This window comes from Parasteatoda tepidariorum, chromosome 5 (genome assembly GCF_982258835.1).
Source record: "Parasteatoda tepidariorum strain Cologne lab strain chromosome 5, Ptep-v5.0, whole genome shotgun sequence".
Lineage (NCBI taxonomy): Eukaryota > Metazoa > Arthropoda > Arachnida > Araneae > Theridiidae > Parasteatoda > Parasteatoda tepidariorum.
Genome location: NC_141759.1, coordinates 54,421,099 through 54,439,461, shown reverse-complemented (window position 1 = coordinate 54,439,461; position 18,363 = coordinate 54,421,099). Strand labels below are relative to the sequence as shown.

The 18,363-nt window shown below is 28.1% G+C and overlaps 1 protein-coding gene across 1 annotated transcript in view; it reads right to left on the bottom strand.

The window, feature by feature from the left end:
* Positions 1–18,363, bottom strand: part of LOC107447933 (rho GTPase-activating protein 26) — a 217,277-nt gene that overhangs the window by 24,949 nt on the left and 173,965 nt on the right. The window contains exons 6-9 of the mRNA XM_087163953.1: positions 8,475–8,585; positions 4,238–4,280; positions 4,085–4,146; positions 943–1,005 (exon numbers count right to left, since the gene is read on the bottom strand). Of these exons, the coding sequence (XP_087020079.1) occupies positions 943–1,005; positions 4,085–4,146; positions 4,238–4,280; positions 8,475–8,585 (279 nt within the window). The remainder of the gene's footprint in view (positions 1–942; positions 1,006–4,084; positions 4,147–4,237; positions 4,281–8,474; positions 8,586–18,363) is intronic.

The window sequence follows — 18,363 nt, the reverse complement described above, 5'->3', positions numbered from 1 at the left end:
TATTTAGACATGTTAGCGGCAAATATGATGGTTTTTATCTAAACACTAGTGTTCTAAGTACCAGATATTTTAATCAGTAAACTTAATAACATATTTGCAGAAAATTAAATGCTTTTAATTATTTAAATTTATTTAAAACTAAAAACGATGATACATTTTTTAAAAAAACTTTTTCCATTTTTCACATTAGTTAATTTATCAATATACAGTACAGAACCCGTCATCCGGAAATCAGAAAACCGGAAAACCAAAAAACCGGAACGAAATTCGATAAATTTTCCCGCAATTTTTTAACAAAAAAATTTTTTTTCCTCATAAGATTTTACGATTTTTCTTTCTTTTTTGAAAGATGTTTACCTTACCATCATTTCAGAAATAATCATTAGTGTATTACCTCATCGTTTTTTCATATTTTAAAGATTATTTCCAAATATTTTTTTTTTAGTTAGGTTTAACACTAAAAAAAACGGCTTTTTGTAGCGATTCAGAAAACCGGAAAAATCAGTTATCCGGAATATCGATAGTCCGGATCGTTCCGGATAATCGGTTCTCTACTGTATATATATATATATATATATATATATATATATATATATATATATATATATATATATATATATATAGATATATAGACATTTGGTCAGATATAAATTCTGATCAAAAAGAAGCTTACAGAATGCAAGTGCAAAAAAAAAAACATGTATTAAAGAGCAATATAAATTTAATTTAAATAATTCAATACTAGAAAATTTATAATGTTTAAACAAAAACCATATTAAAGGAAATTTTTACTGCATTCAGAAGTTCTTGTGGGCCGCACATCAGCAGTCGGCGGGCTGCATGTGGCCCGCAGGACCTTGGTTGTGCAACCCTACTATAAAAGCTGTAATGATTTAAATGATAAAAATTTCAAACAAAAATGATGCATTAAAAACCACTTACTTCTAATAATCTGAACATAAGATGTTTTGCTTCGCAATGAGTTGCATCAAAATTTTCTCTTGTCTGAAAATAATAAAAAAGAGAAATACATGTTATTTTCTTTCTAGAAACGATATATCGATACTAAAACGAAAAAGATGTATATATGTTATCGTGACTGACCGAAATCAAGAGAATGTAGACTTTCACCGATGAATGTCCACAATCACTTAGTCACTTTGGTGAATGTCCAAAATATTTGTCATATCCGATTTGATATTAATTTATCCGTTGATATTATAATATTTATTCGATATTTTCTTATCTGCTGAGGATAGATTAGGAGAAACATCAGTGTTTGGAGCACTTGTTAAATGCATACATTGGTGTAGGGCATTCTGGACAAATGTATTCCGACTGTGGTACAGTACAGAACTCGTTATCCGGAAATCAGAAAACCGGAAAACCAAAAAACCGGAGCGAAATTCGATAAATTTTCCCGCAATTTTTAAAAAAAAAAATTTTTTTTTCCTCATAAGATTTTAGGATTTTTCTTTCTTTTTTGAAAGATGTTAACCTTACCATCATTTCAGAAATAATCATAAGTGCATTATCTCATCGTTTTTTCTTATTTTTAAGATTATTTCCAAATAATTTTTTTTTTTAGTTGGGTTTAACACTAAAAAAACGGCTTTTTGTAGCGATTCAGAAAACCGGAAAAATCAGTTATCCGGAATAGCGATAGTCCCGATCGTTCCGGATAATCGGTTCTCTACTGTACTTAGTTAGACCTATTATATATTTCGGACATTTACTTAAGCGACTATGTGATATGTGATTGTCAACATTCACCGGTGAAAGTCAACAACCACCAATTTCGTTCCTTCACAGTAACATATAACATCTCTCAATGCTACAAACCTACAAAAGTCAATCATATATTAATTTAAAGTTACTTTAAAGCTACTGATTTTTATAAATTACACCAAAATTTTACTTTTTTTTAAATTAATCCCTTATAGGATGCTTTTTTCAAGCAATGTTAAAATATTTCAGGAGATGAGACTGATTTATAAATAAAAAAAACTTTTAGCTCATTTCCTAAAATAAATTTTGTTTTTAAGATAATTTTTTCTTTTTTGGCGGATTTTCAAAATTTTTCTTGTTGTAAAGAATTTATCGTAAAATACGAAATTTAAAAGTTCTGTGTACATTCACAAATTAACTCGATGAAAAATGATAAAATTAACAATCGCATAATGCACAACAGAAAATAGCTCACCAGTGTTTACCCATCTTCTTAACCCAATGCTAATGTTTACTGTAACGTACATTTATGTAAACTTTTTCTTTTGGTTTTTAGTATTTTCTGAAGTTATAATTACACAGAAGCGTAAATCATAGGTGAAAAAATAGCTCCCTAATGATATTCAAAAATAAATAAAGTTGGTGGTAAATATTCTTCCCACGGTCTTATAAAGGATAAAAAAGAAGTTTCGCATATTAGTCTATCCTTAGAAAATAACAAAAAATAAATTAAAATCGTAGATACTGAAATACCAAATCTTACTGTAAATTTAACTATTTTAATTTTTTGAAGATACGTTAGACATTAGATTAAATGTTTTGGAGATTAAATTATAGATTTACATAATGTTAACTCCAAAAAATTCAAATTTCCTTAAAAGTTAAATTTTTCCAAAAAAAAAAAACTTTTAAAAAATAAAGTAAACAGAAATTAAACGCATGAAAAAGATTTGACTAGAAGCAAAACAAGCTGCATTGAAAAAAAATAAAATTTAAAATTATTTAAAAAGTTTTTATTAGTTTAAAATTCATTTAAAAATTTAATTAACATTTAAACTTAACAGCTTCAATTAATTTGGGTGGGAAATAATAAAATAAAATTTACAGAAATGAAACGTTATTATTTTTTTCCTTGCATTAATTTTATAGCAAGGATCAAAGATGAGACATTTAACAGACTATTTATTTCATCATATCCTTAAATATAGATAATTAACAAAACCAAAAATATTTAGGAAAAAACTCATACCTTTAAAATATGAACATAAATATTTATTGTTACATCAAATAGCAGTTAAAGTCATAATTACAGGTATAAAACTTGCAAGCATGTTTAAAAAAAATTTAAGATGCAAAAATTTCTTATTAAGAGCGGAACAAATATTATATATAAAAAAAGGGATATTACATTTTTTATAATAAAGCTTTGAAATGAACTCATCACATTTAAGCGTATATATTCAAAGACAAGGTGTAGTAAAAACCGTAAAAGAATTTCTAATGTTTTAGATTATTTAACTTTTCAAATACAAACATTCAATTTTTACGTGATTTACCAAAAATAAATTTTATAAAAAATAAAAAAGAAAGAAAAAGGAAACCAATATCAAGGATTTGTGATAGAGGTATTTACAAAATGATCTTCGATTAATGAAAATCTGATATTTTAATCTGTAGTAAATTTAAAAAAGTTAAAAAAGACAAAAATAAAAAATAAAAAAGGAATTTTGAAGATTACCATTTAAGTGTCCTGATTATCTTATTCGAACAACACTAAACAATATTATAGATTGTGTTTTATGCCATATTCTGAAACAACTGACGTTTTTTTCTTGAAGAGTCAAAATCGACATATCAGTAAATAAATTTATGAAATCAAATTTGCTCATTCATGAAATATATTCCATAACTTCATCTTGATAAACTCCAAATTGACATATTTAAAAAAAGCTTATATTTTTTTAAAGAAAAAAATAGAGATTAGGTTAATATATTAGATAGAAAGAGCTGTTTCGGCCTTCTGATTTAGTTTTATTATCTGGTAGATTTTTGGGAGTACAATGTTTGATATTCTATTTCTGAACTTAATAATAATTATGTTTTAGCACTCATATAAAGTGAAACTTATCACAGTTTATTAACATTGAGAGAAGTCATTATTACAATAAAAAACAGCAATGATAAATAATTTCAACTCTAATATTTCAACACACATAAGGCAATAGAAAGGATAAAATAACCTTGGAGTTATATAGGATGAAAGATAACACCATCTGATGTAGAAAAAGAAAAAAAAAAGGATATTCACACAGCTAAGTACAAAATTTTTAATCCCTATAAATTTGAAAATGTTTACCTTCTGCAATCTTTTCTGCAGATCTGTTGTGAATGATTTAAAATCCTTAGCAACTTCATGACCTGAATTAGAAATCAATAAAATATAATTAAATGTTTAAATCAACACTACTTGATATAATTAACTCCATTATTTTTAAACAAATATTTTTACCTTGATGATAAAACGTCAGCCAACCATACATAAAGCTCAAAATCTAAAATAAAAAGGCAAAATATAAAATAAAATAAATTATCGATATACATTTTTACATTTCTTTAATACAAGATTTTTAGCTCAAAACATATTCAAATTAACTCTACATAATAGAAAATGCAGCATCATATAAAAAAAAAGAAAATTGTTAATTAAAATAAATTTTAACTATTCAAGTATAAGTGTTAGCACTAAAGTGTCAAGTTCAGTTATTCTGCTGATTAACTAGGCTTATAAGGAGACCTGAAAATTTTAATTTTCAGTTAGTAACCAGTGGCTGGTAAACTCGAATAACTTCGCAGCCTGTTTCTTATCAAACCTAATGAGTAAAGCCCGGAATTTCAGGCAATAAAAAATGCAAAAATAGGCAGGCAAAAAGGCATTTAAAAAGCTTGAAATAGGCACTTAAAATTGGAGCAAAATGTTAGTTGGTAATGCCTAAAAGCCCATATAGGTATCCAAGGTAAAAAAAAAGTTGCTAGAAGTATCCGGTATACCTACATATTCATTTTACTCGGCTGTCGTAGCAATAGTACAAAAGAAGTGGACATAATTGCACACAAAAAAAAAAAAAAAAAAACCTCAACTGTGTAAGTGTGAAATAAAAATTGAAAACTCATACTTACAATAATATTGTATGCAAATTTATTCTGATGATTGGTTGTTGTTGCACATCACAACTAGATGCTTTTTCGAATTTTCAAAAGAGAAATTTTGTTTCCTGTCAGTCAATATAGTTTTAAACAAAGAGAAGGATCTTTCTACTTCGACAGAGGTTATGGGCGCGTACCTAAAACAACTTGCCATGGTAGGAGATATGGTAAGTTCAACTGTAGTATCACCCGAAAGTACTTTTGCAATGTCCTTGATGCATTCAAAGTCTGTACTTGCAGAGATGACGTTTTCACATTTCTTCCTTATTCTGTCACCAGCTGGTTCAGGCACAGACATCATTTCTTCAATAGTATTGTCGAAAATCTTTAGTGACTCGGACAAAGACATATTTCTTTTTTCCATGTGTTCAATAGCTCCAGGGAGCTTTCCACAATAAGTTGAAATAAAAGTCAGTTCATTTTTTATTTTAGAACTGCTATGCAGACTTTTACTTTTTCTTATGGATATTGCCTCTTCATCCGAAAAGCTGGTAAGGACTCGAGTAACTTCCTCAAAATTTGTGCAGTAGTATGAGACTGCTGAAATCCATGTTCCCCATCTCGTAAGCATCGGTTTAGGAGGTAATTGAATGTCTGGTGCAATTTCTTTGAACTCTTGAAGGGGCTTTCACAAATACTTTTTTCACACTAGAAACAAGCGAGTCTACCTCAGGATAGAGACCTCTTACTTCCTCTGCTATCCTGTGCAATGCATGAGCAAGGCACGTTAGATGGATCATATTAGGAAATAAAACTTTTAATGCATTTCCAGCTTTAAGTGTATTCCGTATTCTATTCTCTATTCAAACAACACTGTCAATCTCATGGACAGAAAAATGTCACTGACCTGCCTTGCTCACTCAAGCACGAGTACCCTATCAGCTCAAATGAATAGCCATTGTACAGTGCGAGGGGTGACCACTGCCTCAGAGGGAGGGAGTTGTCCCAAAAGGAATAAAGTCCTAATCTCTATAAATGCATTACAATACGTCGGATGACAGTCAACCATTTCTGTACTTCAAAATTTATGCTCAGTCAAAAGTACAAAAAGCTTTGCAGAAAATTTTTAAATTAGACAGAAATAGGCATTTATGAACAAAAGGAAAGAAAAAGGCATTTTCAGAAGAAAACGTTTAAAAAAGGCAGAAAAGGGCATTTATGGCATTTTGCCTGAACTTCCGGGCTCTACTAATGAGTTAGATCCTGGTAGACGGATCATGGATAAGAGTCCCCTTGCCGTCAGGCTAACCGTGGAAGGTTCTCCTGGTCTTCCTCTCCATGTAACGCAAATGCGGTTTTCCATCAAAAAGTCCTCCTCGAAGGTAAATTTCTCCCAATATTTGATCCAGGAGTTCCCTTGTCTCCTGAATTGGGTTCAAAATTACAAGGCTACGGAGTTGAACATCAGTAGTGGTAAACCCAAAAATTGGATCGGCTGTTCAACGACGGTTTAAAAAAAAACCAAATAAGTAGCTGATCGATATCAATAGTTTTTTTTAAAAAATTTAATAGCCCATTTTTTTTTGTTTGGATTAAGTTTTATTTATTTAATTTTTTTTTAATTCATATTAAAAATAACCGACGGCTATAGTAAAAAGTAACATAAATATCTGACAAAATTTAGTTAAACATGCTGACTTTAAAAAGTTGTATTTAAAAATATTTGGGGAGATATAATACATTTATTGTACACATTACAACTTTGAAATATATGAATGTTTAAGAACTCTCCTTTTCACATGAATTTTTCAATCACAAATTGATGGATTCTGAATTATCAAAATTTTGTTTTTTTGCATTGCTATACTTTTATCAACAAATGATTTTTACAATAAAATAAAGGCTAATACAATCAATCAATCAACAAATTAGTTGATAGAAAATCAAACTATCAAATAGTTATAATTTTAAAAAAAAAAATCGAACGTTTAAAACTAAATAAGGATATTATAAAAGGGAAATGGGAGAAACAAACTTTTGAACTTAAATAATATCGCAAAAGTTAATGTACAAAAGAAATGTTTTAAAAAAAGGAACACTCTGAATAACTTTTGATATAATGATTGGATCATTACGTTCTAGGACTTAATCTTAATGGCTCGAGAAGGAGACCTCAAATATGCCAATCCATAAGAGCAGATGATATTTTGAATTACGAATTCTGACACAAAAACGCACTTTTTCTCTATAAACATATCTTTTTTTCCCCCAATAGATTCGAATTTCTGAGCCCCAAAAGAGGCAATCTGGGAAATATGGCCCTGATAGCTTGGCTCCAAATTTTGACCCCTTAATGTTAATTTTACTATTTGCGTATTTCGCTATATCTCGAGAACTTTTTAAACGAACTGAAAAGTTTTTGCACACAATTATAAAATTTGTTCATCCAAAGATAAGTCCACATAAAAATTAACATTTATTATTTTTTATCATTTTATTTAAGAATGGTCGAAACAATTTTCGAACGATTAGATATATAATTTTTTGCATCATTTTAAAGAATATAATTTTACATGGCAAAATAAAAAAATTTGAGCAAAATTGATTGATTAGTTCCTGAGAAATTAAATTTCAAATTATCAGATAGTTAAAGTCCGATTTCTCAGGAACTTTTCAACCGATTTCGCTCAAATTTTGTAATTTGCCATTTAAAATCATTTTAGAATGATGTAAAATATTGTAAATCTCACAATTCAAAATTTTTTCGACTATTATTTAATAAAATAATAAAACATAAATAATAATAAAATATTAAAATTTAATTTTTGCATGGGATTATCTTCATTAACTTATCTTCATCATCTTATCTTCATATTATATATAACTGTGAGCAAAAAATTTTCAATTCGTTTAAAAAGTTCTCGAGATGAGCAAAAGGTAAAACTAAGATTAGGGTTCGAAACTATGGGGACCATATTTCCCAGTTGCGTTTACCTCCTATATTTTGGAGGTCAAAAATCTAAATCCATTGGGGAGGGGGGGGGAATATATGTTTATTCTGAGAAAATACGTTTTCGTGTCTGATTTCGTAACTTAAAAATTTATTTCGCAACTCCCATAACGTGAAGATCCGAATATTACATCGAAAGTTATTTAAGGTTGTCCATTTCTTTTCACTGTACACATTACCAAGGTAAAAGGCGAAAGATCCGCCATTCCGTACTTTAAAATAGTAAATTAGTTAAACAGAAGATCAGCTAGACAGTGTGCATATTAACGACTTTCGAGATTTAACAGCAACAAAAAACACTGAGAAACTAGTTTCTAAGTATTATTTACTTTATAGTAAGTTAGATAAGTATTAAAGCGATACTTCCAATTTATTACTTTAATAAATAAAAGAATTTTCCCCCCATAATTTCAAGAGAACTAATAAATTATAATGGAAATTAAGAAAACAGAATTTAATTATGAAACAATACTTATCTTAATTATTAACATACAATTTTGGAAAAGAAATTGCTTTCTTTTCAAATTACGAAACAAACAAGATAATTTTATTTTTATATTTCATACCAAGATAAAAAGAACTCTCAACCTACCGTTTCAACAAATTCAAATTTTTTTCGTTCTTGTACTTCTTGCAGAAATAAAATATACTCTAATGAAGCTCGAGAAAACTGTCGTTGTTCTGTTTCTAAACAAGCATCAGCCTAAAAGAAAATGCATTTATTTTTAAACAAGTTTATTGACTGATTAGTTTGAAAACATTTAGAAAAGTAATTAATATTTTAACTATATTTATTAGCCATTACACCATATTTTTTTATTTATTTAATATAAAACACATTTAAGCGGCTTAATATGTCATAAAAAGAACAATGAAATCTTCTATGGTCATTCTAAAAAAAACATTTTTTATTTTTTTAATAATAAGTTTATTAATGTTATATTTTTGCTCGAGTGTTCCAGAAATAGTAGATAAAGATAAAAATATATTTACAAAACTTTTAAAGTTTATATGATGTTCTTTTTATTACTACATTTATTAGCCATTACACTATTTTTTTTTATTTATTTAATATGAAAAACATTTAAGCAGCTTAATATGTCATAAAAAGTACAATTAAATCTTCTTTGGTCATTATAAAAAAATATATATATATTTTTTAATATTAATTTTATTAATGTTACATTTTTTCTCGAGTGTTCCAGAAATAGTAGATAAAAATAAAATATATTTGCAAAATTTTTATAGTTTATAGATTGTTCTTTTTCTTTGCTGGACAAATTTGAACAAATTTACTTCTCTCAATACTTATATACTTTACATCTCTCAAATACTTATTAAAAAAATTATACCTTATACAGCAAGTTCTGCAGTATTACACTTTTATTTATCAAAAATATAATAAGCTTAAAATTTTTCCAAACCTCAACTCAAACTTTAAATTAAAATTCTCAAAGTGTTCAAAGTAAGTCTTTACAAGAGATATTTAAAGTAGAGTTAACAACTTAAATTATATTTTTTAATAATTATCATTAATAATATATAACTATTAATGATTTAGAATGTATTATTAAAATAATTAATTAATTTTTGTAATAAACATTGATTTTAATCCGTTTATGCTAAAAGTGAAAAGGCATAATTCTGACAAAAATCGGAGGAAAACCGGTTTTGACGATTTTTTAAAAATTTATATTATTTGATATATTTTATTGATATCTTATGTTTTATTAAACAATGGTCTAAAAAATTTTGAACAGTAGGATGGCAGGATGTTAGCACAATATACACATTTTTTATATCATCTGAAAAGTAACATCTATTGGTTACACAAATTAAAAGAATTACATATTTTTAATAAAGAATAAAACAGCGCATAAGATTTCAGCCACCTTAATGAAATAAAAGAAACTACAGTCAAATTGATTCGCATCTCTCAGATGTTGCGCATTTTCTCAATAGAAAAAAAAGGGGGCCAGGATATCCTGGTTGGTAGGGCACTGGGCCCATGTCCAAGCGGTCATGGGTTCGATCCAAACCGGCCGAAGACTCACCGGGTAGTAAATGGTGACTGATACACGTTAAATCTGTCGAGTCACTAAGTCCTCCATGTTCCCATAACAAATCATACCTCTGAGGGTACTGATCCAGGAGTTTCCTTGTCTTCTGGATTGGTTCAAAATTACATGACTAAGGAGTTGAACATTAGTGGTCACAAACCCAAAATTGGGTCGGCTGCTCAACGACGGTTATAAAATAAAATAAAATAGGAGGGGGGGGATCCCCAGTCATTTAAAAACTAAGAGCGCATTCTGGAGTACATATGATGATCAGACAGCGGGCACCATTTATTCTCTCAAGATGAATTTATAGCCGTGATTCATACTTTTAAACTGAAACATTTATGTTTATCTTACTGGCGCAACGGCGACCCAACATAAGAGTAAATGGCGGCTGCTATGGTAACCCCGTCATAGGCTGGGACCCCAGATATAAAGTTTCTACGAACGAAAATATTAGGCATAGAAGAAAACTTTTTTTTTAAGAAAAAAAAATGGTACAGCGATAAAGTTTTCTTTTAACAAACAAACTGTTGTTTTAATAAGTACTAAATTATCATATATTTCCAATTGATGAATTTTTTTTAAATGTCAGATGTTAGATTTTGTTCCCAAAGCAAAACATAAAAGACAATCAATATTCCCCGAAATTACATTATTACATATTAGTTTTAAGAACACGTAATAAAAAATTAAAAAAAAATTTAAAGTCAATTCCTACTTATGTCAACAAAGAATCTGGAAAAGAAATTTTTTTTCCAGCAATCTACAACCTTCAACACTGACGGTATTAATTCCTAAATTAATATCCTGCTAAGTATCTTATATAAGAGAAATTTTTTTCTCCCATATAAAACTAAAATTAATTAACTAAATTATTAATTCCTAAATTTATTCCTAAGTTATTCCCAAATTCCGGTATTAATTCCTAAATTTATATCCTGCTAAGTATCTTATATGAGAGGAAAATTTTTTTCTCCCATATAAAACTAAAATTAATTAACTAAATTATTAATTCCCAAATTCCGGTATTAATTCCTAAATTTATATCCTGCTAAGTATCTTATATAAGAAATTTTTTTTTCTCCCATATAAAACTAAAATTAATTAACTAAATAATTAATTCCTGAATTTATTCCTAAATTCCGGTATTAATTCCTAAATTTATATCCTGCTAAGTATCTTATATGAGAAAAAAAAATTTTTCTCCCATATAAAACTAAAATTAATTAACTAAATTATTAATTCCTAAATTTATTCCTAAGTTATTCCCAAATTCCGGTATTAATTCCTAAATTTATATCCTGCTAAGTATCTTATATGAGAGAAAAAAATTTTCTCCCATATAAAACTAAAATTAATTAACTAAATTATTAATTCCTAAATTTATTCTTAAATTCCGGTATTAATTCCTAAACTTATATCCTGATAAGTATCTTATATAAGAGAAATCCTTTCCCCATGTAAAACTAAAATTAATTAATTAAATTTAATTAATGGATTAATACTTGAAAGAACTGTATTAACATCAAGTATCATCCACTACAAGTTTAAAAAAATGTATTTGAACTTGAGTGGATGAATAAAAAGTATTTTATTAGCGATTGAAAATTTGAACAAGATATAAGGAGAGTGAACTAATAGTAGGAATTATATAACATCCGAATTGGACCTTTTTTAAAATAAAAATTTTCAGGGCTTAAAAATCAGATGTTTTTAGCTGAAAATATTAGATGTACTTGGTACTATAATTTAACACTAATTACTCTGATAAAAATGTAACAGTAAGGTGAAATTCCTATATATATATTTCTGAAATATAAATTTCATAGTTACATTTAAAACAATTTTTATAACATATTTTTCATTAAATTGTACTCTCGTCGGTCCAAAAAGTAAATTATAATGTTTGGAATGATTATGAATACTTAATTTGGGATACATTAAAACTGCCTACACATATTTTAGTTGAAAAATTAATTTTTTACTTTTGGCTAAAGATCATAGTCTTCTGGCCCACAGTAAGTCGGTAAAAAAACAAAAACCCTGCCACGTTTACCAGTTTTCTAGTGCTGGGTAACACTAATTTATTTTCAACAGATCATTATTAAGAATTATAGTAATCTTAAAATAATCCATACATGAAATTTTGGAAATCCATGTATTCCATCAGTTTCAGAGTAACAATCAAGCTGAAATAACGGTTTATGTGCGACATAATTTATTTTTGAGCACAAATATAATTTAGGGAAACTTCGGTAAAATGGACATCTTCAGGACAAAGAAATATGTTCGTTTAAGAGAAGGACATGAAAATTCTGAAATAGAATGCTGAAAACTATTTCAACTAAATTAATACGATAGTGTAATAAATACAGAACTACAAATAATTATATTCGCATATATGTACAAAAAAAAAAAACGTAAATTGATCCCCTTAAATATATTTTATAGAACATTTCTAAGATACGATATGCCAAGCCAAAATTCAGATTATTCCTGTATTTGAATTGAGGAGAAAGAAGAGAAGTATTAGACCTTGACAATGATTCTTTCTACACGCGTTGGTTTATGCGATGAAAAATTTATTGGGTAGATGACATTGAAGTACTAATAATAGGACATTGATTTTCTTTAACAGAGGCTAAAATATAAGAACAGGGATAGATAATTGAAAAAAGGGTGGTACCAGAATGAATAAAATAGTATGAAAAAAAAAGCTGTCTGGTAATTATTGAAAAAAAATGGAAACAAAATGTTAATTCAGCAAAATTTTTATTTATTTATTTTAAAATACATTTAATGCTTTTTCGATCCATATAACTAATTACTTGAAGAACTAAATGTCTTATGAATAAAATAGTATGAATGAATAAAATAGTATGAAAAAAAGCTGTCTGGTAATTATTGAAAAAAAAAAAATAATGGGAACAAAATGGTAATTTTAACATAATTTTTATTAATTTTTCCTAAAATACAGTTAAATGTTTTTTCTATCCATATAATTAATTACTTGAAGAACTAAATGTCTGATGAATATTGTTTAAATAATAAAGACGTTTGATTTCAAAGCCCACTCGATTCGGTTTTTATTTCCCTTTTCAAAACTGAATCTTTCAGTTCTTTAAAAGTGCAATATTAATTTATCTTTTAATCTTATTAAATATTCTGATATAACAAAAATATTTACAAAACAAATTGATGCAAAAAAAAAAAAGTATTTATTCGAGATATTTCTTTTATTGTACATAAGTAAATAAAATATGCCAAAATTAAATGCAAATATCGAATTAAATTACAATAAAAAGGATTGGATACATAGTTTGGTGCAACAAGAGCTGGAGTTGGCTATACTGCGGAAAACTGAAACGACATTGCGGACATTAAGTAGGGGAAGATCTAACAGTATTAAGCACTCAGGCAGGATAATAAAATCTGTGTTTGCACGAAGAAAAGGCCGAGCCCACTCAGAGGCTTAAAAGAAAGATGTTTAAATAAAATATAAAAGTATATTAAAATATTTTTCAATCCCAAAAGGTAAATATGCTTCGAAATATCGGAATATGCAGGATCGGTAACACTGAGAACCGCTTGTAAATTTTGCGAAGCGCTCATCAGAATTTGAGATCATTAATCGTAATCTCAATTCAATATTATTAATTATAATTATAATAACAATTTTATATAATTTTTCCTTACCTTCATAGCAATTATTATCGCTAATTACGTTTACCCTAAGTTACAATTGCGAGAAATTGATTACCAGTAATCAATTTAATTTTTTTCCATTCTGATATGCGTTCAGGATTGTAAAAAATCAATAGTTTGGCAATATTTTATGGTTTATAAACAAAGTATTTAATAAAGTAGGTAGGTATTTTAGTTACGTCGAACTAGAACTGCACAATGGGCGATTGGCGAAGTTCTGGGAAGCATCCCCCAGGATGATCCGAAGACATGCCATCGTAATTTTGATCCCCTGCAGAGAGGATGGCTCCCCTGCTTTGGCAGCCCGACGACCTGCGAGCGAAGTCGAGCATTTTACGGTAGAACAATTTAACAAAGGTCTCTACGTAGGCAGATCAGAGTGGTCACCCACCCGCTTACTGACTGCAGGCAGTGATGCTTGACTTCGTTGTTCTACTGGGAGTCGTATCTTTACGAACAGTTCATTACGGGACAAATATTCAATAAATTATATAATATAATAATATAGATTCTTACAAAATGAATAATATTTAACATTGCCTAAATTTATTAAAAACCTTCAATAGTTTATTAATTTGTAAAATTTTCACTATTTATAAAGTCGTGCTAATGCCAAACCGGCTTTGAAATTAAGCCCAACACCACTTACTAAAAATAGAGTTGCCTTATTTTCACGTTACTACAATTAATACAAATAGTTTCTACCTTGAGCCGCGATGGGTCAGAGGAAAGAGCGTTCCTGCCAATGAGGTGAACCGGGTTCGAATCCCAGTCGATACGAATTCCGCATTCGGCTTGCACCGACCACAGTGCTGACGTGAAATATCCTCAGTGGTAGACGGATCATGGGTTAGAGTCCCCTTGCCGCCAGGCTAATCGTGAGAGGTTCTCTTGGTCTTCCTCTCCATGCAACGCAAATGTGGGTTAGCTCCATCAAAAAGTCCTCCACGAAGGCAAATTTCTCCCAATACTCGATCCAGGAGTTCACTTGTCTTCTGGATTGGGTTCAAAGTTACAAGGCAACGGAGTTAAACATTAGTAGTCGTAAACCCATAAAATTGGGTCGGCTGTTCAACGACGGTTATATATATAAAAAATAATAAATAATTGCAATCTTCTGTTAAAACTAATACACCTCCATTTTATTTTTTCTGAACTGAGAACATCTGAACAGAGGGCATTAAAAAATTAGTTAAGATAAAAAAGGAAAAACAACACATTCACTAGACTTTATAACATTTATTAGACTTCATCATTAGACTCTGTATATTTGAATAACTACTGTACTACTATATACTAAAGAAGACTCTCACATATCACATTAATAACTATTATAGAGAATTTTTTTATTGACAGAGCTAAGCATGTAAACTATGTCGAAACCTAATTCCAAAAAAACTTAATAACAGCAATAAATTTTGATTTTTTTTATAGAAAAAACTGAAGAAACGATAAGTTAAGTTTTTTTCATAATTTAAAAATAAAAAATACACAGGTTCTAGCAACAAATAAAAATAAAATTTGTAAAACTGAGCAGCCATTGACAAGTTTAAATCATACATTTTATTTAAAGTTAAATTTAGCGCGTAATATGATTGTCGCATAATTAAAACAATATGCAACTTTCTTACACTAATTTAACTTTAATGCGAAAACAAATAAATTAAAAAATACATACTTTATTTATCCAAGCAAATAAATATTTTTTTCCTGTACATAGAAAATTTTCACTTAACAAAACACATCTCTTCTAATCAAATCGAAAACTAACTACTAAACTTACTATAGCGAAAAACTTTTATCCTTTCTAAATTAAGGATTCAAAATGAATAAAAATCCACGTATTTAAATTGAAAGCAAAATAATAATTTATTAATTATAAGAATTAAAACACAGTAAAAATATTATATTTTATTAATTATAAGAATTCTAATACTATATTAAAAATAGGATCACTATTTAATTATAAGAATTCCAATGTAATAAAAAATGATCCTTCATTAATTATAAGAATTCTAACGAACTAAAAATATGATTCCCTTTAAAAATCACAAAAAAAATATTTTTTCTTAAACTTATGAAAAGTTTCATTATATACACAAAGCCGATTTTCAGGAGTTTAAAAAGCATTGTAAGAAATATTTCATTAAAATTCATTATATATATATATATATATATATATATATATATATATATATATATATATATATATATATAAGCCCATTAGATCTAATATATTAAAAATGTGATCCCTAATTAGTTATCAGAATTCAAATGCACTAAAAATATATATTTTAAAAACTATAAAATCATTTTTTTTTAAATATTTTTCCTTTTTATTTTATACTCAAAAACGTTTTTAGGGAATATTTTTATATAATGAATATTTCATTAAAAACCATGAAGCATATTTAAAAAAAAAAAAAACAAGCAACAAATAACAAAATAATTACTTACACGTTATCTACATAAAGAGAATTTTTCCCCCCATCACAGGTATCCATGTGCTGCAATGTGCGGCAGGAAAACAACAAAAACAGAGATAGAAGCACACAATTCACATCGAAGTGTTTTCCACGATAAAACCAATTGATTTGAGTAAAAAGGGTAAATACAACCCAGAGAAATATCACTAGTGCAAGTAAGTGAATGTGGATTTATGTTAGAAACGAAAAGGGGGAGATCGGATGGTTTAGGGAAAAATCAGATATAAAAACCCCCATCCAACGAAGCTGTGAAGACGAATGGGTATTTTCACTGGTTGTGCCAGCCGCACTGACTTACAACTCAGTCAATAGGAGATGAGGTTGCCAGATTTGGCGACTATTCAGCAAAAAGGTTGTGTTTATTTTTGTATGAATCACACAAAAGCTGGAAATATTTTCAGCAGGTCGGAGATTAAAACTGCTTGGAATTAAGTTACATTAAGTCAAAAATTGAGCATTCTAGAAAATAAAACTGAGCAAGGTAGTTTTTATAATTGCGTTTAGTAAATTTTAAATAAGTTATTTCTAATCATAGCAAATAAATGAAAGTGAAAAAAATTAGCATTAAGAAAATTCCACCTTTTTGCTGGTAATAACTATTACCAGGGGTCTGTCCAGACATTTTGTGAAAGGTCCGTTTTTGTAAAATTGTGAAAAAATAATTCGCAGTTAGTGAATGTAAAATAAACGTTAAGTCACATTCTTTCAACCAGGGTCCAGCTTTTGTGAATTTGTGCAAATGGGGTCCGGTTATTGCAAAAAACTTTTTCAATGAGTTTTTAAATTGTAGAGACATACAAGATTATGCTCAACAATGTAAAATTATAATAAAAAAAATTTAATTTTAAGAAATAAACAGCAATTGTTGCTACTAAATTAGAGATGCAACATACAAATATTTGGTATTTAGCCTATATATTTGGTATTAGGTATTAGTCCGAAATGAATATACTGCTGAATGTAGAATATTCATTTCGGACGAATAATGAAAGAAGTGTCTGCTCAAGACAAAACTTAGTTTGTTTACATCTGTCTTTCTTTCCCCCCCCCACTCCCCTGGGAAGGGTTTATTCGATTAACAAAACAATAATGAAGATAAACAAATTTGTGAAGGGTCCGATTAAAAGATAAATTATTTCGTGAAGGATCCGTTTTTAAATTAAAATATTTTGATTTTTGACTTTTAATGGCAAAATGCAGACCATCTTTAAATAAAAAGGTTGATCAGTACAAAAAATAATCATAAAAAATATTAATGATTTGAATCAACCAACATATTATAATCAAAGAATTTAATATAATTTTTAACTGACTATTTATTAGTTTTTCGTTCTAAATTAGTTTCGTTGATCAGAACATTTTAACAACAAAAACTTTTTTAATTAATTCCCAAATTATAATTTAAGAATTAGTAAATTTAATATTAAAAAAAATTTCAAGGTTTCCTAAATGCTGTAGAGCTTCACTTCTGATTTAAGTTTTTTCAAATTATGTATGCAACAGACTTGTACATAAGCTATGAGAGAAAAAAGAATGGAATATTCTAAATAATCAAGTAAACTAAATTTGTTTCTGAAATAGCGTTTTACATCCAGAGAGCTGTCTAAAAGTTGTTTTCTTGCAAAGTTGGTCCGACAGTATGAGAAACTGAGTGACCGGACTTTTACCCGGATAAAAAAAAAATTGCTTCTCTATTCTGCATTTTTATTCTTATCTGTATTCTTTTTTTCTATCATTAGAAAATAAACAAAAATGACGTAATATTTACAAAAACAGATAATTATTTGTATATAATAAGCATTTATGTCCTATGAAGTAATGAAACAAAAATAAAATGTAAACCCTTTTTTTTTTTTTGGATAAAATTATCTAAATAAAGATAAGTAATTTGAATGCACAGAAAAAGTATGAGAGAGAAAAAATCGTGGAAAAAAAATTAAAAGTGAAACTGTTCTGAAATTAGCACCTCTCAGGGCGAGAGTTAGTTCTGTAAATGTTGTTTCCTTACAACGTTGGTCTGACTGCGGGGGAAAAAATTAGATAAGCTGAGAGTTTTACATAATTCTAAAGTTAACTTTTTTCCTGGTTAACGAAATAACATTTCTTTGAGAAAGAAATAGTTGCAAAAAAACTTACTATATTTATTTATCTGGACTTGGAATATACTAAATTTTGAATTAAAAAACATTCTATTGCCTCGAAAGTAATAAAACAAAAATAATTAATG